Source organism: Vulpes vulpes, chromosome 3 (genome assembly GCF_048418805.1).
Source record: "Vulpes vulpes isolate BD-2025 chromosome 3, VulVul3, whole genome shotgun sequence".
Classification (NCBI taxonomy): domain Eukaryota; kingdom Metazoa; phylum Chordata; class Mammalia; order Carnivora; family Canidae; genus Vulpes; species Vulpes vulpes.
The window spans coordinates 54,893,326-54,920,407 of record NC_132782.1 but is presented as its reverse complement, the minus strand read 5'-3'; the positions used below and the strand labels follow the sequence as shown (position 1 = coordinate 54,920,407).

The window sequence follows — 27,082 nt, the reverse complement described above, 5'->3', positions numbered from 1 at the left end:
CTAGAGCCTTCAGTCCAACATCTGACCCAAGCCACATCTTGTGGAAAGTTTCAAGTGAGTCCCTTAGGTGTTTCCTCTTTTCTTAGCTTTCCAGGAAAAAAACCAACTTTCTTTTTGAAAGCTTCTTCTTTTTTTAATTTTAGGGTCTATGAGTTTTTTTCTCCTACAGACTTTAAGTCAGTTGGAAGTGAAAGGCACTGGTGAATTCTCATTTTTGCCTTTCTTCCCAACCTTATCCTCAGGGCATGGCTCCAGAACGCTAAATCACTATTTCAATGTGGCCTGATGACACTGCACGTCACTAATCTGCATTATCAGTCCATCAGCATTTATCAAGTGTGACACATGTCCAGAGTAGGAAGATGATGTGGGAACAAGAGGCACTTAGGTATCAAGGGCCTAGGTTTGGGTCTCCGATCTCCTGCTTCTTTTCTCTGAGACTCTGGACGAATCATTTAACCTTCAAAGCCATGCTTGCTGAACTGTAAAATGAGGATAATAACATTTGTCCTGTTTTCCTCACAAAGTTGTTGTGAAGTTCAAATGGGAGACTGTCAGTGAAAGCCCGCTGTAAACTCTAAAATGGGATGCAACAGTTAGTTAAATAATTGTTATCTTACAGCGGAGGTGAAGGAGAAAGATGTATGTCAAAGAAGCAATCCATGAGCTCATTCTCATGGTTTCTGCATTATTGGAAATGTCAGTGTGGCCACAGAGAACACAGAAAAACTCTTGAAGACAGAGACCCATCAACAAGTTTAAATTAATGCAAGGATAGACCAAGTGGTATCAAAAAGAAGTTAGGTAAGGAAGGAGAAGAGTCTGAGTGGAGAAATTAAGGAAGAGTTTTAAGCTCTGAAAGAAAGGGAAGGACATGTATTGGTGAAAAGAGAAAGGAAAGGCACTGGGTGGAAGGGCCATGTATGACCTGGTTGAGTGTGAGGCACAGAATGAGCGATGAGGTCTGGGAGGCAGGTGGGGCAGTTGGTCTAGGGCTTTAAAGGGGATGTGGCAGAGGCTGGGTTTAACGTGAGGTAATGAGGAAGCACCATAACTTTTAAGCTGCAGAATAACACCATGATGAAGAGAAGAGTTCCAGGGAAATTACTCCACAGCTGTTGTCAGGGCAAGCTGGAGTAGGGAAGACTCTGGCTAAAAGGGTACTACTGCGAGCCAGGTTTAAATTTATTAAGTCCCCAGGATATGGAAAGACAAGGATGAAACCAAAAGACGTTGTGGAGAATTAGCATAACTTGGGTGACAGAAGCTGCAGATGACTTTTAACGTTGGTTTTCACCCCACAGGAGCTCCAGGAGGGGAGGTCATCTTTCTGTTTTGGGGTAGGCCCCAGAAGAGCAAACCAAGAATACATCAAGTACCATTTAGTGTTATGGGCTTTATTATGTTTATTCCAGAATTCGTGGAAGTGAGGCAAAGCCTAGGGACTCTGACACAACTTGTCTGTGGCATGTAATTTAGCCCCAACTGATCAGAGTGACTTGTGGCACATGTCCTTGTGTTGTGGCAAGCCTTTCTCATTCCTGAGCACCAGAGCCCCCTATGCCGGAAGAACTCGGTCTTATTCACCACGCTCCTCCCTGACCCAGTGTACCTCCCTTTGACAGAGCATGGCCTGGAAGTACTGACAGATGAGCACAACCCAGGAGGAGGGGGGGGGGGAGAGACAGAGAGAGAGAGAGAGACAGAGAGAGAGAGAGAGAGAGAGAATGTCCTGGCAGTGGAGATGGCTATGTTTGGGGCAGACAGTGGCAGCTGATGCACTGCCTACATTTCCCGCTGATAGAGCCCATTTTTTTAGATGATGGAAGACCCTTACTTCTCCTTTTTCTTTCTCTAGCTGAGCAATTTATTTGCTTGTTAGCACCTCCAGGGCAAAGAGGAGGAAGTGAAACTCAGATCCCTCCCATTTGGCTTTTCAGCAGTTTTGACAAAGGTCTTGATGGGGTAGGAGTTTGGAGATCCTGGCTAACATGAGATTTTGATGTGGCTTGCGGATTCCAGTGCCATAGGTAACTGAGAGTTCACTGTACGTACATGCACTGAAGTGGGAGACCAGACTCTCATTTTGAGTCAAAGCGGTATCAGTCTTTTATTCTCTTCTCCCTCATTTGGGAGAGGCTAGTGGGCTAAGTAGTTCAGAGTCCATTGCAGGAGGTAGGTGGACATTGTGAAGCTTGCCTTTTCAATCCCCGATGGAAAGACAGCATCCCATATCTCTGTAGTTAGAACTCAAATTTCTCTGCTAATCGGGCTGGTCAGGCAATTAACTAAAGTCTTTACAATTTTCTTAAAAACCTTTCATGAGATTTACAACATCTGACAAGCACTAAGTACAGCAGCCTCATTATCTTAGTTCTCTACTGTATTAGGGAGAGAACCATACAGTAGGCTGTTGTGTGATAGCTCAAAATTCACAAAACCATTGCAGTATGTAATTTCCCCTTTAAAGTGGAGTAAATTTTAAAATTTTACTAGTGCTGGGTGTTGACTTTGTTTTGGGGGCCATTTCCTGCAAATCAACACACTTTTATTACTTCAAGAGATGCAATAAACTGCGGGACTCCTTCTTGCATGTTGCCCCCTCTGGGCCGATGATTCAGACGACACCCCGCAAAATGGCCAATACCAGTAAGTGTGGACCCATCTCAAATCATTTATGGAGTATCTCCTGCTTAAAGAGAAGCTAGGGGAGATGCGAGGGGGCTTGCACAATCTTTCAGGTCTTAGCTGTTAATGGTCCTCTAAGTTCTTAGGATGCCCTGCTTCACAAGAGGGTTTCTCGTCATCAGAGGCTTTCAAATGTAGCTGGACAATTAGGTTTTGCTAGTAGTGGAGGAGAAGTCTGGGATATATTGAGAAGTCAGGAAGTTCAACTAGATTATTGATTCTCCAGGTGTGGTCCCTACACCAGCAGCATCAGCATCTCCTAGGAACTTGTCAGAAATGCAAATTCTCAGGCACCCAGAATTACTGAACTAGAAATCCAGCAATCCATATTTTAAAAGCCTTCCAGGTTATTTGGACACACACTTAAGTTTGAGAATCACTAACTAGATAACCAGAATCCCTTTTCACTTTGAGATCATATCTACGGGGGAATATTTTAAATTTTAAGGCTCAGATTACATGCTGCCTACCTGATGATAAAACATGAGAGGTCATCTTACCCTGCTGCAAGCACAAGACAAGTTTTCTTAATAATATGTATTTTATATACATATATTTATGTGCATAAACAAACGTATGCTCACTTTTGAGAATTCAGAAAATGTGGGAAAAAAATCACCTAGAGGTAATTGCTGTTAATTTTTGGGTATGGTTTTTTTCAGTTTATTTGTATGCTTATATGTTTTAAATATACTGAAATCAGGGGCAGCCTGGGTGGATCAGCAGTTTAGCGCCCCCTTTAGCCCAGGGCCTGATCCTGGAGACCCAGGATGGAGTCCCACGTCAGGCTCCCCGCATGGAGCCTGTTTCTTCCTCTGCCTGTGTCGCTGCCTCTCTCTCTCTCTCTCTCATGAATAAATAAAATAAAATCTTAAAAAAATATATACTGAAATCAGCCTCTAAATCTGTTTTCATTTAGTATTATTTCATAAGCATTTCTGATGTCATTAGGTATTCATTAACATTTTTCAATGGCTAAAAATTATTCTATTTGATGAATCTCACGTAGCTTACTTAACCCATTCCTTAAATGTTAGGCTTCCCCCCCCCCATTTTTGCCCACTGACAACCTCTATTTTACTTAAAACAAATTCCAAAAAGTATAATGAACACAATTTTAAGGGTCAAAGGAAATGAACTGGCTCAATGTATATTAATATTTGTAAGGCTCTTCTTGATACATGGCTACCAGTGTTTTCCAGAATGGCTTTCTGGTATATATATATATATAATTTTTTTAAGATTTATATATTTATTTGAGGGAGAGGGTGCATGTGTGCCCATACACAAGTTGGGAGGGGGCAGAGGGAAAGAATCCCAAATAGACTTCCTGCTGAGCCCAGAGCCCCACGTTTGACTGGATCTCACGACCCCGAGATCATAACCTGAGGTCATAACCAAAGCCAAAATCAAGACTGAGAAGCTCAACCAAATGAGTCACCCAGGTGCCCCTCTGGTTTATACTCTTATCTTACTCCTGGTATGGGTTGGCCTCAACACATCTCCACCATAATGAATACTATCTTAAAAAGAAAACAAATTGTGATATTTGATGAGTGAAACATGGCATGGTTTTTCTCACTATTTCTATTTGAAAGTCTTTCCCCCTTTTTTCTTAACTTATGATATTATTTCACAGCTTTGGTAGCCCATGGTATTACTTCTGTGAACTGTCTGCTCATTACTGCACTGTTAGCATCCCATCTTGGTTTCTTTTCTTTTTTTTTTTAAGATTTTATTTATTCATGAGAGACAGAGAGAGAAAGAGGCAGAGACACAGGCAGAGGGAGAAGCAGGCTCCATGCAGGGAGCCCAACGTGGGACTCGATCCCGGGACTCTGGGGTCACGCCCTGGGCCAAAGGCAGGCACTAAACCACTGAGCCACCCAGGCATCCTCCCCCTCTTGGTTTCTAAGAGCTCTTTTGACATTATGGGAATGAACCTGTTCTTGGAGACAGTTATTGCAAACATCTTGTCCTTGTCCTTTAAAATGTCTACATTGATTTCTGACTTGCAGAATTTTAAATGTGCTAATGGTCAAGTTCTCAGAAAGTCCATGCTCACAGTGTGACTAGAGTCATCCAAGCTTCCCCTCGGTAGTACTAAGTTTTAACCAAACTGGAGTTTTTCTGGTCTTGTTTTTGGAGTATAGTTTGAAGTCAGAAGTTTCAATATATAATAATATTTTCCCAAACAGGCAATTTCTTGGATACTAAATGTTAAACAGTTCATTCTTTACAAATTAATTTATGATCTTTCTTTCTTCTTTTTAAAATAAATTTTATGTATACTACAGTTTCTTAGGGCTCTCTTCTGTACTACTGATTTATCCATTCAATATCATGTCAATTATTGTGGCTCTATAACTAATTTAATACCTTGTGGGATGTCCTTCCTCATAGCTGTTTCATAAAACACTTTAGCTACTGCATTGTTTTGTCAAGCTAAAAAAAAATAATTATGTTGGGGATTTTGTTTGGGATCCCTGTTTATAAACATGGATGTTTTAAAATTCATATATATATATATATATATATATATATATATATATACTGATTAAGTCTTATTAGTTTTCATCTTTTCTTCACAATTCAGTTTAATATTTTGGTTTTGGTTATTATTATTATGATATTTTAATTTTTTTCTATTATATTCTTCTGACTAGTTAGTACTGGGATATACAAAAGCTATATTAACTTTTGTCTATCTTTTTATAGAGCTTCACTGAAATAATTTAGTCTTTGGGGTTTTTCACTTGATTCTATTAGCTTCCTATATACATAATCATCATATCTGCAAATAATGACAGTTTTGACTCTTCCAAATATTACATTTCTTTTCTGTGTCATTTATGTTGCATTGGCTAAAACTTCAAAACAGTATTAGTGTCCATGTCTTGTCCAGGATTTTAATGAGAATTCTTCTAGTGTTTTACCATTAAGTAAAATATTCATTATTGGTTTAAGATAATAAATATTCTTTATTATCTTGGGGGAGTATTTTTCTGGTTTTAGTTTCCTAAGAGTTTTTTCTTTAAAAAATCACAATTTTGGGGCACTTGGGTAGCTCAGTCCATTAAGCATCTGACTCTTGGTTTCAGCTCAGGTCATGATCTCAGGGTCTTGAGATCAAGCCCCACATCGGGCTCCACACTCAGCATGAAGTCTCCTTGAGATTCTCTCTCTCCCTCTCCTTCTACCCCTTCCCCTAGTCATGCTCTCTTTCTTTCTAAAATAAATAAAATCTTAAAAAAATAAAAATCACAATGTTTGTTCAGGTTTTGTATCTGTCCTAATTTCATGAAATGGATCAGGTGACTTTCTCTTTTGTTTATAATGTGGAACAGTTTACAGGAATATTTATTTCCTCATAGTATGGAAGGACTCCTAGTAAGACCCTCTGTTTTAAGATCATTTTGGATGTAATTCTTTGAACACATTTTCTCCTTCATTAGTGGTTACCTAGAATTTTCATGAGGTGTTTCAAGTTTATCAGAATCAAGATGATTATATATTAAATATGTCATATATTAAAATGAAGCCATCACATTTATATTTATATTTTATTATTTTATATGTTAATATCTCTGATCTATTTTTCTCTTTTTAAAATTAGACTTTCAAATATTTCACATGTTTAAAGAAGTAGTTGTCAATTTTCCTGCTTTCTAATTATGTAATTCCTACTTTTGTCCTTATTAGTTTAAAGAAGTAGCTGTCAATTTTCCTGCTTTCTAATTATGTAATTTCTACTTTTATCCTTATTATTTTCTTCCTTCTGCTTCTCTTGAGTTTGTTTTACTGTTGTTCTTCTAATTTTGCAATTATTCATTACATGTTTTTTCTTTTTAAATGATAGAAGTATATGTCACTTTGAATTTACTTCCAAATATAGTTCAGGCTACATTCTACAGCTTTTGCATGAGAACCTTCTGATTTTTATTATTTTTGGAAATAATATAATTTTGGAAATCTATGGTGGTGGTTTTGAACTCCTTTTGAGTCTACTGTTCTTTAGGATAATTTAAAAATCTCCAAGTGATTGAATTTTGCTTGTTTATTCATTTAACCTTCTCTTATTAATTCCTGAGTTCGTTGCCTTACGGTAAAATAAAATAACCTTTATGATTTTTCCTCCTGGTTTTATATAGTTTTTTTTCTTTGTGAACTAGTTTAAGATCTATTTTAGTAAATACTCTCTGGATCCTTGAAAGAAATGAGATATTTAATTTGTTTATAGGTTATAGTTATTTCATCTGAGGATTGTGATATTTATTTTTGCTTCTTGACCTCAAAGGCAGAAACAAATATTTTAAAGTCTCTCCATACTTGTATCTCTGTCGGCTTCTTCTTTTATATCAATTTTCTTCTCAGAACATATATTCATCCTGTTTTTCACAGTATGTATTTTTTTGATTCTGTTATTGCATACCTACAATTCAGTCATAATTACATCTCAGAAATGAATGTGCCTTTTATCAAATAAAAAGTGACCTTCTTTATTCCACTTTGTGCTTTTGGCATGTTGGAAGGTTAGTTTGCTTAAAATTAATATAATTAGTAATATAACTTTTTACTTTTAATTTCTCTATGTCTGATAAAGGATAAAATAAAAGATACCCATCCTTTTGTTTTAGGCATATCTTTTCCAAGAAGCACATCATTGGATTTTAATTTTTAACCAAATATGAGAGTACTGTTCTTTTAATAGGAGACTTTAGCACATTTTTAAGGTCATTTTTGATATATTTAGCCTTAACCTCTTTCATTTTGCCTTGAAAAGTTTTTAAATGTTTGCTTGTTATTGTTAGGGTGATGTATGGAGTTGTTGAATCACTATAGTGTACAGATGAAACTCATATAACACTGCATATTAACTAACTGGAATTAAAATGAAAACTTAAATGTTTGCTTATTATTTGCTTTCTGTCAGAGTTCAACATTGATTGGGTTCATGAAATTTAAACTTTCCCAGATTTGAAAGGCGTGCACCCTGTTTTTTTTTTTTTTTTCGTGCACCCTGTTTTTGATTTCACTTGTGATTATCTAATTATTCAAATTTTCTTCTGATTTATATTTTTTCATTATCAAAGTGAAGAGAGGCAATGAAAAAATTGGCCATAGTTTTACTATTGCCTTTAATGAGGCCTCCCTCCTTTCAGGCCTCCCTGAAATGTGCTTTCAGCCTTGGTTAATATAACCTTAGGGCACTACCTCCCAGTCGGTGTGTGCCTTCAGGAAAACGTTTCAACAAGGGTACTTCTGTTTTCACTCTTGCAAGCTTAAGATGACTTTCTGAAATGAACTGAATTATGTCTCCCCCAAATTCATATGTTGAAGCCTTAACCCCCATTGTGACTATATTTGGACAGAGGACCTTTAAGGGGGTAATTAAGTTTTGACAAAGTCAGAAGGGTGAGGCCTTCATTCACAAGGGCTGGCATCCTTAAAATAAGAAGAAAAGACAGCAGGAGTGTGCACACACAGAGAAAAAGCCACGTGAGGACACAGTGAGAAGGCGGCTGTTTGCAAGTAAAGAAGAGAAGCCACGAGAACAACCCTGCCAGCTCCTGGTCTTAAACTTCCAGCCTCCAGAGCCATGAGACAATAAATTTCTGTCGTTTAAGCTGCCCTGTCTGTGGTATTTTGTGATGGCAGCCCGAGCAGACTCGTACATCTTTACACGTGGCTATGCATAGACTGTACATCTTAAGATCATTGGATCATGAGTGTTTTCACAGTGAGTTGAAATCTCCGAAGGGTGGCATGGAGAGAGGGTCAGAGTGGGACAGGAGAAGATCTTTGGAAAGATTTGGCTCTTTCCAAAACTAAGTCCCTGCAGTAAAAGAAATGGCAATCCAGTGTTCAGATTTCGCTGAGCCAGGTGGGAGAGGATTTGATTTCTTCAGCCTTTTTTTAGAGACAAGAGGAGTTTGGATAGATTTCTCTCAATTTAGCTCCATCAAAATTATAAGTAGTAGAAATTTCCTCCATCCTTTCTAATTCTAACAAAGTGGTAAGCTATTATTAGTTTTTGCTGTAGTGTGTTTTCATTTTTTTTTCTTAGTCTTCATAGAAGCCAGAAGACTGAGGTAAGGTTTTGCAGAAAAATTTCTGCTTCTGATACCCTTTATAGAAGTTGCCATCCCTAGAGTCTATCTCCAGGGGCCAGTTTTATAATCTGTAGAAGTCACATGGAACAAAGAGTGATGGAAACACATCTACAACTCAGGCCTGGTAGAAATCTCATGCAAACCCTTTCTCTAGTAGAAGAAAATTTGATGTTTGAGGGCTCAAAATAGCAGGTTCTTGAGATACCTGAATACTCCTCAAGTGGGGGAGCTCAGAACCTCTGGAGGTTTGCACATCCACGACAGTACTAATGGTGATACTCATGTAATATCCCTGTGAACATCCCGGCCCTGAACACCAGGACAGTGGTTTCTCTTCATCATCGAGTTTTTAGCTGGGTTTCTAGCTAAGAATGAAGGATGCATGGCCCCTGTAGTAGAGCTCAATGGAGGGCAAACATAGGCATGGTTAAGTCAGGGAATGAGGATGCTCCCTTTATTTTGTTTGCTCATTTGTTTAACGCTTTACTCATCATTCAACGAATATCATTGTGCAACTGTTACAAACCAGGCACAGTGCTGGGTGCTGAGTGAGAACTTGGCGTTTCCCTTGCAGTGGGGATTTCAGGCAGGTGCACCTATGGCAAAGTGTGTGGGCCATGGGGATTCTCCTCCAGAGGCCCCAGTGGTCATAGCCACTGGGCAGAAGTTCCAGGGCAAGGGTACATATTTGGCTTCTACACAAGGAGATGCTTTCTCACAATTATACTTATTTATCAACAGTACAAGCTTTCCTCTTGGGGTGGCAAGTTCTTGGCCATTGCAATGACTCAAGAGGAGATGCTCAAGGACACTGCTGATGAAGATTTAGAATTCACCAACTATAAGTGTGAGTGCTTTGGAGACAGGTCTTTGTCTCATTCAGTTTTGGAACTGGTACCTCACAGTGCCTGGCCCAGAGTGGACGTTCGATAAAGGCTTAGCAGGTATGTGAAAGGGTGGATGAATAAAGTGGAAGACAGGCTGCAGTAGGTGATTTCCCCAAGCCCCTGCAACTCTGAGAGTCAAGGATTTCATATTGTCAGTGCCTAAAAGGGGCCCAGGATAAAGCTTCTCACCCTTACCTCCAAGATTGGCAAAACTCACCGTGCAAGGTGGCTGCATCCAGGGCTCTCCATCCACTTGCATGGGCAGCAGCTTGTTTGTCCTGGAATTCCAAGAAAACACAGTGAGCTTTGACTCTTCTGGAGTCAAAGAATGAGGGTGGTCCCCCAAAAGGAAACAGGAGTGGGAAGACCTTATCTGCCCACCTAGGAGTGGTTCCCAAAGACTCTCCTGGAGGGCTTGTTAAAAATAGGTTTCTGAGCCCCCCTCAGGAATTCTGACTCAAGGCTATGGGTGATTCTGTTGCTTTGGTGCTCAGACTATAGTCTGAGAAACCTGCATACTGTGGCTCCTCCAGGAGATCCTTCAGGCATGCTAAAAGATTTGAGTGAGCAGTGAAGTCCACGGAAGTCTGGGAAAGAGTGGCCAACAAGTATGGCAGCACTGCTGCTGAGCAGACCCTCAGTCAACAACCAGCCGGAGGGCCTATGGACTGTGCCAGAAACTCCACAGTGAAATGGGAAAGGTTATGAAATGGGAAAAGGCCTGGTTTCTATGTTGAGTGAGAAGTTGCATCATGTCAATGAGGTAACGTCTTCAACGTATACAAGGTACAGCTCAGGTCTGAGTGTGTCTTGCCTTGCCCCTGCTCCTAACTATCCTCTCTTTTATGCCTCAAACACCAGGGGGTTTTGTAGTTCCATAGATTGAGAACCTGGCCTAGCTGGCAAGTGGGGTCATTTTGAATACTGTCCCTATGGGTAGTTGGAGAGAAGACAGTGTTGCTTTCTTTTCTGGGACAAGGCTTCTTCGGCATATGGATTCTGAAAAGGAGAGAGAGGAGGTCTTTGACTTCTTTCTGTGGAAGAGATATGCACTCTTACTGGATTGCCTTCAGGAGAAAAAGGGAAGCCCTTTTGGAAGTCTCTGGTCGGGTGAGCAGGGAACAGTAGCCACCCACTGGCTGGGAAGCTCTCACCTGGGTTTGGCATCTGCCCTGCTTTTGAAATAAAAAAAAAATGACACAGGCTATGTGTTGATGTAGATGATTGTCTGACTGATCCTGAGAATATTTAATAGTAAAAAATAATAAAATGAATCAGGAAAGGAGAGAGTGGCATTTTGGTTGTTGGGGCTGAGGAGCGTGTCTGGGAAATTCCCAGGAGGATGGGGATCCTGGCTCACCGTCTCTGTTCTACCTTAAAATAGGTCTACTGAATATGAAGAAAAAGTCCTTCCTCTTACATGTGGCTTTTTTTTTTATTCCCCTGGGACTGAGATATTACACTCTCTGCAGTCTGTATCAGCCCTGGACCTACTCAGTGCTAGAGTCATGGAGGATGGACAAGGAAAGAAGTATGGAGATTAATGTGGAAATTAGGGGCCCCAGCATGACAAGAGCCCAGAAAGAACGCAAGCAAAGCTTTGGATAATAACAGAAAAGACAAAGAAGATCCAGGGAAGCACTGAAGAACAGGGTTTAGTAGGATAGACCTTCAGCTAAGAGATGTCAGGGAACCAGCTTTGGGGTTCTTTCTGAGGGAGGCAAGGTAGTGCCAAGAGTAGCATTTCCCCAAAAGTGTGCTGAGGACACTCACCCAAGAGGTTTTGGGACAAAAGGGTTCTGTGATCAAATATCTCTGGGAAGCCCACATACTGTGGCTCCTCCAGGAGATCCTTAAGGCACGCTAAAAGATTTGAGCTGAAAAAATTAGATGGGAAAAGGAAGGGAATAAAGACTTCTCAAATAATCAGGTGGAGAAGAATCTGATGAGTTTTACTGACTCAACAGAAGCAACTGAAATCAGAGGATCCCCTCTATTAGACTTTATTTCCTCCAGCAGCCTGCAGTGACTGACCTGTGGGGTCCACATCCTCCTGAAGCATCACCCTCTTAGGCAATTGGGACCGATTTGCTCATGATGATGGTTTGGCTTTACAAAGGCAGAGAGGAAACAGTATTTCGAAGGCCACTATCAAAGAAAGAGCAAGCAGAGAACCTGAACCTGGTTTTTGTCACAGTGTGCCCTCTAACATGCATCTGGCATCTTAATTTGTAAAGATAAGAAAGGCAGCACTGAGCAGAGGATCATAGGGGACTGGAAGGAAAACTGAAAAGGAAGAAATCAAAGAGGGAGACAAACCATGAGAGACTATTAACCATAGGAAACAAACTGAGGGTGGCTAGAGGGGAGGAGGGTGGGGGGATGGGGAAACTGGGGGATGGGCATCAAGGAGGGCATGTGATGTGATGAGCACGGGGTGTTATATGCAACTGATGAATCACTGAACTCTACTTCTGAAACTGTGATGTACTATATGTTGGCCAAATCATTAAAAAAAAGGCAAGGAGTTGGACCTCTGGTCCTCTGGACCTCATAATCTTATATGGCTAGAGAATTTCACTAATTCACTGTAAAAATAATAGCCAACAGGTCATGGGTGACCCTTCAGTTGATGTCCTGGATGGTTGCATTATACCTTGTTTGGGAAATGGTCTTTAAAGACATTCTTTTTTTTTTTTTATTTAAAGATTTTATTTATTTACTCATGAGAGACACAGAGAAAGAAGTAGAGACATAGGCAGGTCCCTCTGCCTATGGAGAAGCAGGCTCCCTGTGGGGAGCCCAAGGTGGGACTTGATCCCAGGACCCCAGGATCACACCCTGAGCCAAAGGCAGATGCTCAACTACTGAGCCACCCAGGTGCCCCTAAAGAAATCCTGTATAAATGTTATCTTCTGTACCTCACTCTCCCTGCACTGAAATCCAAAGATGGCTTCCTAGTCCTTGTGTGTACGAATACTGAGGGGGTGAAAGACTCGGAGGCCACTGGGTAAGAGGAAGCATACCTGATGATGACAGAGGAGCACTGGGCCAGCCTCCTGCCCGCACTCTTCAGGCCAGTGTAGATCTGCCCCATCTCCATGGCTCCCTCCAGCCCCACCACTTCAAGGAGCTGGTCACTGAGGTCTGCAGAGTAAGACAAGCAGAAGCAGTGCATACACATCTCTCTGTTCCTCAGGCCAGTTTTGGTCAGAAACTCAGATCTGTCCATATTCTTTCATCTCCCACCAAACAGCATTTTCATACTCATTCTGAATAGAGAATTTCCCCAAAGGTCAATAAATATACCTTTTCATGAACAGAAACCCAATTCCAGTGAAAAAAAGTTTTGATTCAGAACATTAAATGCATCCAATGAACAGGTTGACATTTCAGGAAGCCTCTTCAAATGGAGAGTAACAAATGATGAACCAGCTATTTCCAAACTGATTTTCAATCTTCCTCCCCCTCAACACACACGTACCCTCAGTGCAGCTAAAGACACATTGGTTTGGGATCAGGATAGGAAAGGAATGATGATGAAAGTCCTTATCCATAGCTGGTTCAAGTTTCTTTTCTCTGAATGTTCGAATAACATCATGGCCCTATGATGATGACTGATGGTTAATTAACCTCAAATTTGGCCTGTGGTAAGCCAGTGGTGAGCCAACCTCCTTGGACATCCTTGGGGAAATCACTGACCTCTTTCAGGACACCAGGTACCTCATCTGCGCCAAGGAAAAGAGTATTTCACCCATACCACATTATTTTGAGTCCACGTAGAAAAAGCAAGACAGAAAATATGAGTCTCAGGCACTGGATCAATGGCCTCTCACAATGGCAGTTACTTCTGATTTGGCACCTGGAAGACATTTTTTTTTTTTCAGAGTTCCTGAGGCCTGATCTGTGCCTGCCCAATTTCTTACAAAAGCAATGGCAGGATCAAGGATTTATGTTGGGAACGAGACTCACTTTTACAACACAACTTTCGTACTTAAAACAGAAGCAAAACAAAAAGGCAGATTCTTTAAAAGATTTCTTTTTTCTTTTCTTTTTTTTTTGCCTATGAAGGCAAAGGTACTTTCCTCACAGATTGCATCTAGTCACTAACATCCCCGTATTACCCCCAAACTAGAAAGTGAATGCTTTTATTTACTTAATGGATGGCTTTTGTCTAAGGTGCCTCCTGGTATAGTGTAACAGTGTCTGTTAAGATTGCCAAGGAGAATAATAAAAAAAAAAAAGATTGCCAAGGAGATATTTGGGTTTGTCTTTACTTTTTTGTTTGGAAGACTATTGTTTTAAAACACTCTCTTGATGGATATATTTCTAATGAAGAGTTAAGCAAACCACTGAGCTGACCACAAATGTGTCAATATTGCTCCAGTCCAACCTACTGATGTTCACTGATGGACGGCAGGGGCCAACAGATACACAAACTGTGTTTGTTCATCTTTCTATGATAGGCCCATAAGCTTTCCCCTCTATTTCAATCCACACTCCCATTCTTCTTCTCTGGCTCTTGCCCTCCCCTACCCCCATATCTGTGAAGAGATGCTGTCTCCTTAAACTCTCCATCTCATTTGGGCTTGGAACAAGAAGCCATGAAAGAGCAATGTTTGTTTAGGAGAATGCTCCAGGCTCTCTTAAGGAGTTTGGATCCAATAAACAACAAATGTCTAAACCTCTAGTCATTTAATTAGCTCCCTTCTTACCAAAGAGCATTAAATAACCACTGGATAGTCTTAGCTTACTGTGTCATTTTAACAGTGTCTGCAAAATCAGCATGGGTTATGAATGAGAGAAGGGGAAAGGAAGGGAGGAACGAGGAGGCAGGAGGAGAAATAGAGGAGTGTGTCTAAGGGTGAGGAGGGTGGGGGAGTTATACTGGGGTAGGAGAAAAAAGCAGCAGAACTTTTCAGAGGTTCCTCTAATGGCAGAAAGACAGATGTCTTGTAAAATGTTGCTCTTTGTAGCAGGCTTCAGGATCTGACAGTGCTGTGATAGTTCAGTGTTTTCCCTCCTTGAAACATTCTCTGGTAACAAAATGTTCTAAGAAGCAGGGGACTTAATAGACTCAAGTGTTTCAGCTTTTACAATGTCTTGGTCTTTTAACAAATTTTCCTGTTGAATGGCTTTAAGTTGTTATCACTTCCCACACATTACCTTGCAGCTATCACTTCCCACACATTACCTTGCTTCCTGGCTCTAGAAGAGAAGTAATGAAGGCTGATCTCATCCACATGGTGGGTGGGTGGGGGGCAGAGGCTTACACACATGTGGGACTGAGGAGATAAATGCAGGGTAAGGGGCTAGGATCTTGGTATACTTTTCACCATTCTGCTTTTGAATTTGTACTCTAAATCTTTTCTGGCGTAAAGAGGCTAGGATGACTCCTGTCTACCACTGAAGGGAGACTTGACTGCTCTTCTATTTCTCCACCATTGCCTAGGTGATCTTTCTTTCAGTTTCCTACAATGCCTACCAGGTAGTTCTGAGACAAAGAAATCTATTTAATGTTGTTCTCTAAACCTATGGGGACCACAGGGTTCTTCTTTTGTGTGATATCTATAAATAGTCCATGGTAGTTTTCTTTGATACATACTTTGGGGTCATCTAGCATCACTTAATTCCCTTTACTTTCTTTAACACAGAGATACATATGCACAAATTAAATTTAGAGTTAAAATGAAACAGAATAGAATGCAACTCAATATCCAAGCACTCAGAACAATTAATGTTGGAAACTCAGAATCCAGGATCAAGACATCTGGTATACCAGGTGTCTGTTTTACCTGGTACCAATGATTCAGAGTGTGGCTTTGGCAATTTACATCACCTCCATATTGTCTTTACACTTTTCAACTCATTAGTGTTTAAGCTGGAATGTCCATGCACCTTAGTAAAACAGGAATTCATTCATTCATTCATTCATTCATTCATTCATAAGTTACTGAGTAGCAACTGAGTGCCAGACAAGAATTGGGAATACAAAATGTTCTACTCTTGAAGGGCTCTTGGCCAAGTGGGAGAAAATGTATTGGGTGTAAAAAATGCTATAATTGAACCATAGGGACAGGGAGGCCTGAGTAACTGATTCCTACTGGACTAAGTATGGGAAGAAGGTGTCACAGATGTTTAAGAAGGTCTTGATGCATGAATGACAGGTAATTTGCTGGGTTAAGAAGGAAGAAGAGCAAAGATGTTCCAGGGACAGAGATGATCATATGTAGGGTTGGATGGTTACAGGATGCCGAAAGAAATTAATTTAGTAATAAATTCACTTGGCAATTTCTTTGAAAAATATATAAAAAATATTTCTACCTAAAGAGAATTACTGCCTAGAAATAGATTTATTTATTTATTTATTTATTTATTTATTTATTTATTTATTCATTTGACAGAACTATAAGAAGAAGGTCACTGAACTAGGCACAGGTTTGTTGCAACCACAGCATGAGGCCCTTCAGCTCTGCTCTTGGTAACAAAGCATTGTGCTTGTGTGCAGGGAACAATATATGCTCTCTGAGCAGGAAAAAAAGATGAAGAATGGGGAAATGGAAAAAGGAGAATGTGAAAGCAAAGCAAGAACAGCAAGGACGTCAATAGCAGCAGCTCCAATCTGGCCCTCTTGACTCAGCCTCCAGCATGTGATTTTATAAATGCAAATCTGCTCATGTCATCCTCATACCAAAAATCCTTCAGTGGCACCAATCACAACACCAAGTGCTGGCAAGAAGAGATGAAATGTGCATTCTTTCACACCTATGATGAAAGTGTAAATTGGGAAAAACTTTTCAGAAAGAAATTTGACAATGGGAGTCTACAATTTTCATACTGTTGATTCATTAATTCTTTTTTTGGTACCAATCACAAGAACTCATTGACAGGATCTAAGTTCACACAAACATGAACACTGTTGTATCATTTATAATGGTGACATCCCCCGATCCTTCCCCATTTCCGTCTGTGCGAGAAGAGTTAGATAAAGTATATGGTATCTATGATGATAGACTTTTGTGCTGCCATTAAGATATTTACAAAATTTCAGAAACATTAAATATGTATATCATGTTAAGTGTGAAGGTGAGATATGCACTTATTTATACACAGAATGCTCTCAGCTCCATCAGAATATGCATAGGAGAAAAGGACAAATTCCCTTCAAATCTTAACAGTGGGGAGTTCTGGATAATTAGATTAAAGAACATTGTTATTTTCTACTTTATGCTTTTCTATATTTTTCCTATTTTTCTCTAAGTATGTATTAATGTTATAATTTAAAAGCTATTTAGAGAAAGCTATCAACTGACTGCTTTTCATACTTGTAAGCATGATGTGAACTTCCTGGCTTGATGCCCAAGGCCTGTCCCCATCTGGCAAGAGGCTTCCTTGGCAGTTTTGTTCCTTGACACCTGTAGGGCTAGGTACCTGCTCTAGACGTACACAACACTGTGTAGTTTTCTAGGTAAACTCTCTGGTTTTCCTCCTTTGTGCCTCTTTGTATGCTGTACCCTTGCTTGAAACGTCCATTTCTATTTTTACTTCTTCATCAAAACTTAACTCAAGTACCATCAACTTCAAGAAGCCTCCCTGCATTCACGTGCCTGCAGTCTGGTTTAGATCCTCCTCCTCAAACTTTTCCAGGTAGGTGTGGTCAAAGAAAGAACAACGGGTTGATGTACTGGCAGTGGGCAAGAGATGGTTGTAATACTATAGCAGAGGGTCTACTTTGAACAGGCAGGGAGATGAAGGACTGGAGGAAGGGGAGAAGGCAGTGAGAGGTGTTATGAGTTCTAGGAGAAGGTGGGAGAAGGAGAGTTAGAAAGAGGTGTTGTGAGCAGTGCTAGTACATACCAGGTTCCTACTGTGGCCTCAGTGCTAGGCAGCTGAAGAAGAGGGTGGCAATGAGCATTAGCATCAAGGCAAAGAGGCTAGGTCAATGGTTGCCATACTTTGCTGCATGTTAGGGTTGCCTGGAGAGTTTTTACAAATAACGATGCCCAGATTGCACCTATACCACTTAAATCAGAATGTGTGGGCCCAAGAGCTAGGGATCAGTGTTTGTTTTTAAAGATCCCCAGGGGACAGCCCTGGTGGCTCAGCTGTTTAGCGCCTGCCTTCGGCCCAGGGCGTGATCCTGGAGACCCGGGATCAGGTCCCATGTTGGGCTCCCTGCATGGGGCCTGCTTCTCCCTCTGCCTGTGTCTCTGTGCCTGTCTGTCTCTCATGAATAAAAAAATAAAAACCTTTAAAAAAAAAAAAAGATCCCCAGGGGATTCCAAAAGGTAGCACCATTTGGGAACCATTGGGCCGGGTCTTTGGGTAGATCATCCCTAGAGGCTAGTGTTTCTCAAGGTGTGGTCTTGTAGCAGCAGCATTAGTGTCACCCAGGAACTTATTAGAAACATGAATCCTCAGGCCCCACCCCAGACCTACTGAATCAGAAACGCCTGGGGTTAGGCCCAATGGTCTGTGTTCTGACAAGCCCTCTGGAAGATTCTGGGGCATGCTCAAGATTGAGAACCTGAGCCTTAAGCAATAAAACTGCCCAAAATATATGCAGGAGTTAGAGTGAAAAAGAATAGAAACAAGTTACTTCCTGACTACTTTGATCTGGAGCTTTTTCTCTTGAAAATTACGAGTTAGGAATAATACTGACCTCACATACAGTTATGAGATCGAAATGGAAGAACTGCATGTGAACGTGTCTGGCACTAAAAGTCTCCTGGTTTCACTTTCCTTATCTGCCAGATTCAGCCTGACAACTCCCCATTCATTATCTGTTTATCTACCTTCTTAGAGCTGTGCACAAGTGTCCCCAAATCCTAGTATTCACGCTAAAATTTTTTCAAAATCTTCAATGGTCCTCATAGTTTCACACCTCCACACAGAGGCCGTGAACTCAGGGGAGCTCTACCTTAAGTGAGCATCCGCTCAGTCTTTCTCCTTCCTCTTATCTCTTCCTTCCCTCTGCTTCTTTTCCTACTTCATTGATCTCAACAGTCTCATCTTGCTTTTATTTTCTTGGGCCTGCCCACTGTCAGCAGGAGGGGGTGGAGCATTCAAGTTAAGGGGCACATCTGATATGTCCACTCCCTTCTTCAGAACCTTCCATGGCTCTGGAGGCTCCTTAGCCAGGCATACGCGGTCATTTACTAGCTGGCCCTGTTCTCCTGCACAGGTGTCCCTCTGCTTGGAGAACTCCTGTTTACTCTCCTGGATTCCCCAGGCACTGTGCTTCTTCCTTCTCCTGTGCTCAGATAATGGATCTCACACAACGACAACTGTTTCTGGACATATCACTCTCCCAACTCCAGTGAGAGTTGAAAGTGCGGATGTTTTCCTGTTTTGTTTATCTTTGTAACCCTAGCAACTAGCCCAGCCTGTGGCACATAGAAGGTCTCCCAATAAATGTTTGTTGAATAAACTGAATAAGATACATGCTTTAGTGCCAAAGACTTTAACAGGTTTGACCCAAAAGAGGAAAAAGATAGTGAATAATAATAATAATAATAATAATAATAATACTAACTTGCCTAGATTGAACTAGGTAGCAGGCTTTCCATGACTTAACTTATTTAATCTGCATATAATAGGTAATGATGACCCAGTCTGGTTTTTACCTCTCTCTCTTGATGCATAATTTTTATGATCATTCTCATCTTGGCTTCTGGTTCACATTAATGAAAATTCAGTCATTTAAGATTCAAGGGAAGCTCAGGACATATGAGTGGCATGATTTGAGGCTCTTGCTTGCTATACCACGGGAGATCCTTAGCTTAAAAGGATGCCTTGCTACGCTCAACTCCATTCCTACCCATTTCCCTTTCAGTCATACTACAGATTTAAGTCTGAGAGTTGCAATGGGCCAGCCCAGGGAACCAATAAATCCTGAGTGGAGGTGCTGAAACCCTATGTGATGGCGCCCACAGAGTTTCTGAACCATCCCACCATATTGGCAAGGAAGCCTGCCTCCTACCTTCAGGCATCTGTGTAATAGAATAACACCTGTAGGCACTGTCCCTTTACCTGGGTTATAGCAGCACAGGTAAGCTGAGATATTAGGTGTCATTGCTTTGGGCTGGAGTCCTATCAGCTCAGTGGGTAATGCAGCTTAGCTAATGCTCATCTGGAAGCTCTTACTGGCAGGAGTATGTGTCTGACTAATTAAAAATGCAAAAAGGAATTTGTCCCTACTTGATAAATGGCCTCTGGTAGACAAGGAGTTGACAGAGAATGCTGAGAAACACTGCACAAGGTCTTGCTTTTGGGGCTAACAGCTTCAGCTTCATCTCTGTGTCCATAAGGGGCAGGTTACTTGTCCTTTCTGAGGCTGTTAGTTTGCTAAGCTTGCCATAAGAAAATCCCATGAGGCCAGGTGGCTTAAAACAACACAAATTTATTTTCTCACAGTTGTATTGGCTGGACAGCTCAGATCAAGGTGCTGGCAGGGCTGGTTTCCCCTGAGGCCTCTCTCCTTGGTCTGCAGATGGCCACCCTCTGGCCGCCTCTTCACACACTTTTCCTCTGAGCTTGCATATCCTGGGTATTTCTCCCTGAGCGTCCAAATCTCCTCTTCTTATAAAGACCAGTGAGATTAGATTAGGGTCCCCCCTAACTGCCTTCATTTCATTTTAATCACTGCTTTAAAGGCCCTATCTCTCGATACAGTCACATTCTGAGGTAGAGGATTAGGGCTGCAACATATGAATTTGGGGGGTGGCAAAACTCCCCCCAGGTCTCTGCCCATAATAGGCACAATAATGAAGCCTACTTCATGAGTTATTTTGAGGGCAAAAGACTTAAAGAATGTGAAGGTGCTCTATAAACAGCAATAAGAAATGTTCCTTATCATGGTGCTAGGGAGAAGCTGACACACACTGGAGGGGAGCGGGGGAATCCTCTTGCTCTCCTCAGAAGGAAGGATACAAGCAGAGCTCACCTTCTTGGGGGGCCAGGTTCAGTCCCCACAGTCTAGAGAAGTGAGTGGTAGCTGGCAGGCCTCTCTCAGACTCGGCCTGCCAAAGCTGTGGCAGGTATCACCTTGGGCTCCTCTCCTGCCTCCAAATTTCCATGGAGATGGGCCACGTGCCCTTGGCGGCTCAGGCACCCAGAGCCCCACAAAGCCAGGCACTGATCAGACGGCCTCAGCATCCCACTGGGTCTGGTCTGTGCGGATGAAAGACTGCTCTGGGCTGAAAAGCTTCAAAGCCAACTTAGAAGCCTGGCAGCCTGAAAATAGCCCAGGGGCGGGGAGATGGAGAACCCCACAAGGCTGTTTCTTGATTTTCTGGAGGGGAGGGGCTGTGGGGTTTCCTAGGGCACAAAGGGCTAAGGAAGGAAGGCTGTAACTGACAGACACATTCCCATCTGGCCTCTCCAAGCACCAGGCCTTTAGGGATCCCAACCACACTAGCCCTGAAAAATAGTCTAGGATCAATGCTTTTCCTAGAGATCCTTGCTCAGACACCGGATAGAGGCAGAGGGGCCTTTGCCAGCAAACCAAGCAGGCAGGAGGGCTCATTCCCCAGCATTCTGAAAACCCAACATGAAGAATGTGCCCCTGAGACAAACTGTGGGTACAGAGCATGGGTTCTGGACAGACTTACATCAATTACTACTGCTTGGCACCCACTAGTGTTATTACTTTGGGAGAAATCACTTTGCTTCCTTGGCTCTGTCATCTTCTTCTTCTTCTTCTTTTTTTTTTTAAGTGGGCTGCATGCCCAGCATGGAGCCCAATGCGGAGCTTGAATCTGTGACCCTGAGCTGAGATCAAGAGTCAGATGCCCAATGGACTGAGCCACCCAGGTGCCCCCTCCAAGTCTGTCTTTTATCTGGCAAACGTTGATTTAATAATTCACTGGCAGGGTTGTGCGTGGTGAAGTTTAGAAGTGAAGCAATCAGGAGCCCTGCACAGAGGCCACACAGAAAGCCCTCAAGAAACAGTGGCAATTATTGTGATTTTATGTTTCCTTAGAAAGGGGTGTCTTCAGAACATCCTGTCTTTGCTACATGGTAAGCCAGTGGCCCTCTGCAGATGGTCATTAATGTAACCCAGAGAAGGCAGTACAGGAGGGAAAAAAAAAGAAGGTGATGAGGAGATGGAAGGTAGGGAAGGCAGGGGTAGGAAAAGAGGGAGGGGGAAGGTAAGGGAAGAATGAAATGCTGAGAAGAAAAGCAGACATACCATGACAGCCAGAGATACTGTGACCTTGAGCTTTTGGGATGACTGCCCCTCCTGGCAAATGAAGCACCCCTATTTCTACTTCTTTACTCTAAAGCAAGGAGGAGGCTCAGCATTTTATTTAGAAATGAGTTTCTTTAGTTCCTTTCCTTTCCCTGCATTCATGTGTGTGTGTGTGTGTGTGTGTGTGTGTGTGTGTGTGTGTGTGGTGTGTGAGTGTGTGTGAGAGAGAGAGAGAGAGAGAGAGAGAGAGAGAGAGAGAGAGAAAGAGAGAATCCCACAGTCATCCATTGTTTCTGGGCTGAGCAAGGAGTCGAGGAGGATCTGGAGATACTTCAGGCATAGTTTGCTGCCCGTGGTCTAGCTAGGCACCTCCTTTGAAGGCAGTTTCCTTTGTGCCCTGCTGTTGTCATACTTGCTTGCGGATTTCTTCTACTCCCAGGGGTCTGTAAAGCCCCATAAGAGTGGCTATTGAGTGAACTTTGCCTCTGGATAATTCAGAGGGAAACAGGTAGGATGGAGTAACAGCCCAGAGTCTCTGCTTTCTGAAGAGGAGAGGCCTTAGGGTTGGAGGCCAGGGGAATGTGTTGATCTAGCAGACAGGAGCTGGGAGTTTTGTCTCTGCTCTGGCTGTCTAGTTGTGTGACCTTGGGGAAGTCACTTTCTTCCTCCGGCCTCTGTTCTCCCTGATTTATGGTGGGGGCAATCTATGCTTCAAGTCTGTTTGAGCTGTTCCAACAAAAGTAGCATTCCATGTCTGGATCAAGAGATTGGCAGCAATCCTTACCATTCCTTAACACTTCTGACAGAACATTCTGTGCAACTCTACACTGAGGCAAGAGAAAGACCAAGCTCAGGCTCACAATGGCCATTGTTGTTGGTTCCTGAAAGCCTGCTGTGTGGTGGGGTGGGGAGGAAAGAGTGGGGCCTCCATCCTGTGTGGCTTTCTCTTCCTGGGTTGGGCAGGGCTCTGACAAAAGCTCTGTATTTTGTGGAAGGGGCGCGTCTAAGCCCCTCTATGCACAAGGGTGAAGTGCTTGAGAAGAGGAGAGGCAGTGTGCAGGGGAAGTTTCCAGGAAGAAATGACCTCCTGGAAATGGCTCTGAAGTGAGGGTCTGACACTATCATGTCTCTAAGAAAAACCAAGAATAAGAATGTCTCTATAGTCTGGAAGGCAGTGGAGGAACAAGGAATCTTGACTGGGTGTTCCCAATGAAGACATGAAGAGAATGACCATTACTGACCCTAGACTGTAGGCCAGGCCTAGAGCTTTACAAAGGTTATTGCTTTTAACCCTCATGGCAATTCTGTTAGATAGAAACTATTATCTCAACATAAAAAAAAAAAAAAACCCTCTTGAAGCTCAGAGGGCTTGAGGATTTTGCCTAATGTCACCAAACTGCCATGTGGTATAGCTGGAATTCAAACCAAGGCTTGTTTGACTCCAAAAATAAGCTCTGAATAAAGAACTCAAGGCAGAGACAAAATACCTTGGATAGGGTGATAGGGTGTCTGATGGCAGGGAAGTGAGCATGGAGGGAGCGAGCCTCTTCTCGGCTCCTCTCAGGGAAGACTTCTTGGCTGCACAATCTTATTAAATGGAAGGCTTTCTCGGCTTGAATGTAAAATGCTATTGTTGGTATTTTGTTGGTATATTATCTGGCTTTATTTTGCTCATAGAGCTTGAGAAGCTTCAGTTCCAGGTACGGTGTATATAATAAAATAAATCAATTAGTGGTGAGATTTTCCAGTTCAACTCAAACCTGATTCTCAGGCATGACACATATAATAAGGTACATTGCAGACATCTACACCCACCAAGCTAATCACAGCTCAGAGAGATGTGCACACCACCCACCTGCCCCAGAAATGCAAAAGTAGAGAGTTGTGATCAGGAGGGACTTTTTCTGGTTGTTGGGTCAGGATTGGCCAGGGAGGGAGAGTTGGGGGAGGGTTTTGTGGTGGATATGGAGAGAATGCCATGTTTGGAATACTAGGACTTGGCTCTAGTCCCAGATCCACCAATTACTGTGGCCTTGGACAGGTCAATTAACCTCCCTGGGCCTCATTTTTCTAATTATAAAGTGTTTCTCAAGGGTGCTGTAGGGGATTAAAGTGAGATGATGAGTATAAAATATTTCGAGCATCTAGTGCTAAATTCAAGTAGATGCTTAACAAGTATTGGACGGATCGGCCTAAAAATGGGAAGAGGTGGGTGCTGGCAGTGCACTGGAGGTGGAAAAGACCCAGGCTCCGGTATGAGGCGTCCATTCTGCAAGCGTGGGGAATGGTTTGGTGTGGAGGCAGACAGGAGGGTGGGAATGTGTGGGAATAAGCTGGGATGCTGTTGGGTGGTTTGTGGGGAGGGAGGAACCACCTACATGCCAGCATCCCCTTCACCTGTCCCTCTGTTCCTTTTTCATTCTTCCTTTGGGCCACTGAGTCTCAGTCCCGGGCCCTACTGCTCTCAGCCTGCATTCTGCATTAGCCTCTGAATTGGTCCTCCTGCTGCCAGTCCCCCTCTCTGTCCTCTGCCCTCCATGGACACTACTCTCCCATCTTATTGCTCTGAGCTTAAATACCTTCACCTCTTCTCTTCCAATTATTCGAGGATTGTGGACAAATTCCACGGCACATTACTCAAGGATCTCTATCTTTCTAGCCTTCCCTTTTGCTACCTCTGCATGCTAATGTTCTAGCCCCCATTTCGCTTCTCTCACTCAGTGTCTTGTCAAGTCCTTGCAGCTTCATGTGTCAGCATATGCACATTCCATCTGGCTCATTCATTCATTCTTACATCAAATATTCCCTGATCACCTCCTGGGCCCAGGGCATACAGTACTGGCAGCTGGGGTCAAGTTCCTAAGGAAAATCTTCCTTAATCTGCTCCACCCCCCGCCACTCCTATGATATTCTGTTTCTACCATCCCATGGTGCTCGCCTATCATATCAGTGGTAACAGGAATGTTCTCCATATATTTCATACAGGTAGACTGTGAGCTCCTGGAGGTCTGGATACCTCATACTTGCTTGCATCCTCCACAGCACGTGGAGCACTACAGTACTTGAAGGCAGATCTGATTCATGCTGTATCGTGTACTGTCTGTGTTCTTGGGCCACTTAACCCTATTAACCTCAGTGTCCTTGGCCATAAAGTGTATTAAACACAAAAGGTTTCCGACTTACGATCTTTTGACTTTACAGTGATGCGAAAGCAATATACTCAGTAGAAACCACACTTCACATTTTGAATTTTGATCTTTTCCTAGGCCAGTGATATGCGGTACCATACTGTCTCTGATGCCAGGCAGGGGCAGCAAACCACAGCTCCTAGTCAGCCACACAATCACAGGGTAAATGACGGATATGCTGACAACCGTTCTGTACCCAGTTTCAGCACAGGATTCATTTATTGGTTGAGATATTTAGCATTTTATAAAAAAATGCTTATAAAAAAGGCTTTGTGTTAGATGATTTTGCCCAACTGTGGGTAATGGAAAGTAGGCTGTGCTAAACTACGATGTTCCGTAGGTTAGAGGTCGTATATATACACTTCCAACTTTCAGTATTTTCAATTTACAATGGGGTTACTGGGATGTAACCCCATTTAAGTCAAGGAAGATCTATAATTAAATATGCAACAGGCTTGGTCCATAAGTCAGTGCTCAGTAAAAAGCAGCCCAATACATATTAATTGATTAAGAACATGAAATACTTCTTACCCAAATTAGGATCAGATGAAGAACAACGTTCAGGCTGTATGGAGCATGTGGCCAGCGTGGAGTTTTGCTGTGTGCTGGGTCTTAGCAGACACCTGGTATCAAATGGCTAAGAAGTTGCTACAGAGAAACAGGGACTGGTGTGTGGGCCAAGGTGAGGTAAGCAGAAGAGGGAAAAATCTAAGGTGTCTAGGCCTGCCAAAGAGCTAGTCTCGAAGTTTCTTCTGCATGTGAAGAATGAAGGGTTCATTGGCTCTGTGGTTCTATTTTGTGCAGCAAACCTCCTAAGGCAGGAATTAAGTTGAAGTTTAACTCCAGCTTGAACCTGTGTGAGCAAGTCTCCCCCCTATCAATGCTGAGCAGCCTCCAGAGGTACAATTCCCAGGTCTCAGTTGCGGATGAGATGGGGAAGAGGAGGAGTCACAGCTAGAGTCAGAGCCCTCTTGATTCAGAAGTCAGCTGAGGAAGGATGAGGGACTGCTGCTCTCAAATTTCCAGTGAATTTAGTTGGGTTGGGGACAGCCAGAAATGAGGAGGCTGGGGCCACTAGTCTGCTGTGTGTGCAGAAAGAATTCTATGTTGAAATAGTAGGACTTGGGATCTACCCCATATCCACTAATTCGTGTGACCATGGGAAGGTCCATGAATTTCCCTGGATCTCATTTTTCTAATCTATAAAGTTTCTTCTTTGAATTCTTAGGGAGAGCAGCCAGGCTTACTGGGGCCATGCTTCTCAAACCTCAATACACATATGATCACCAGGGCATCTTGTAGAAATGCAGATTCAGCTTCATCAGGTCTGCCCCAGGACCTGAACATCTGCATTTCTGACACTGTCAGTGATGCTCTTGCTGCTGGCTGTGGACCACATGAGGTGCTAGAGCAGAGCTGGGCAAACCATGGCTCGACAGCCAAATCCAGCCTGCTGGTTGTTTGTGTAAGTAAAGTTGTGTTGCAACACTGTCATGCCCCTTCATTTGTGTGTTGTCTATGGCTGTTTTCACCTTAAGTGGACAGAGCTAGGAAGTTGCATAACAGACCGTATAGCTCACAAAACCCAACTATTTTAATGGTTCCTATGTGACTCTTTACGGGAAAAGTTTGCCAATGCCTGCTCTAGTGTATCGAGAACTGGCCCATGTGAGCCAAAAGACCTGCACTTCAGTCTGGGTTTGGCCAAGGCCAAGCCACTTCACCTTGCTGGTTCTTACTTGCCTTATCTAGAGGACACAATGAATTTCTAAGAGACTTGTGTGATTCTGGGATTTCAGTGCTACATAGGAAACATCATAGTTTCTATAGAAACAGACTTCTGAGAACCAGGTTGTGTGGCCTTCATTTGGAAGCTGCAAAAAGCATACCTGGCCTACCCTGCAGATCCTGCAGGCAGCTCTGATAGGTGCCCTGAGAACCACACCTGATGTAGGGTCAGCTGGGAACAGACAGGGGTTTGGAGAAGGGAAGAGTGAGAATCGGGAGGCGGAC

At 42.6% G+C, this 27,082-nt stretch overlaps 1 protein-coding gene across 7 annotated transcripts in view; it reads right to left on the bottom strand.

The window, feature by feature from the left end:
- Nucleotides 1-27,082, bottom strand: part of DGKG (diacylglycerol kinase gamma) — a 198,401-nt gene that overhangs the window by 6,773 nt on the left and 164,546 nt on the right. For 6 of the 7 annotated variants that reach the window (XM_072752511.1, XM_072752509.1, XM_026007323.2 and 3 more), the window contains 2 exons: nucleotides 12,715-12,835; nucleotides 9,906-9,966 (listed from right to left, as the gene is read on the bottom strand). In XM_072752511.1, coding sequence (XP_072608612.1) covers nucleotides 9,906-9,966; nucleotides 12,715-12,835 — 182 coding nt within the window. Of the gene's footprint in view, nucleotides 1-9,905; nucleotides 9,967-12,714; nucleotides 12,836-13,430; nucleotides 13,551-27,082 lie in introns of those variants that run through there. The other variant, XM_026007324.2, reaches the window with a different exon arrangement.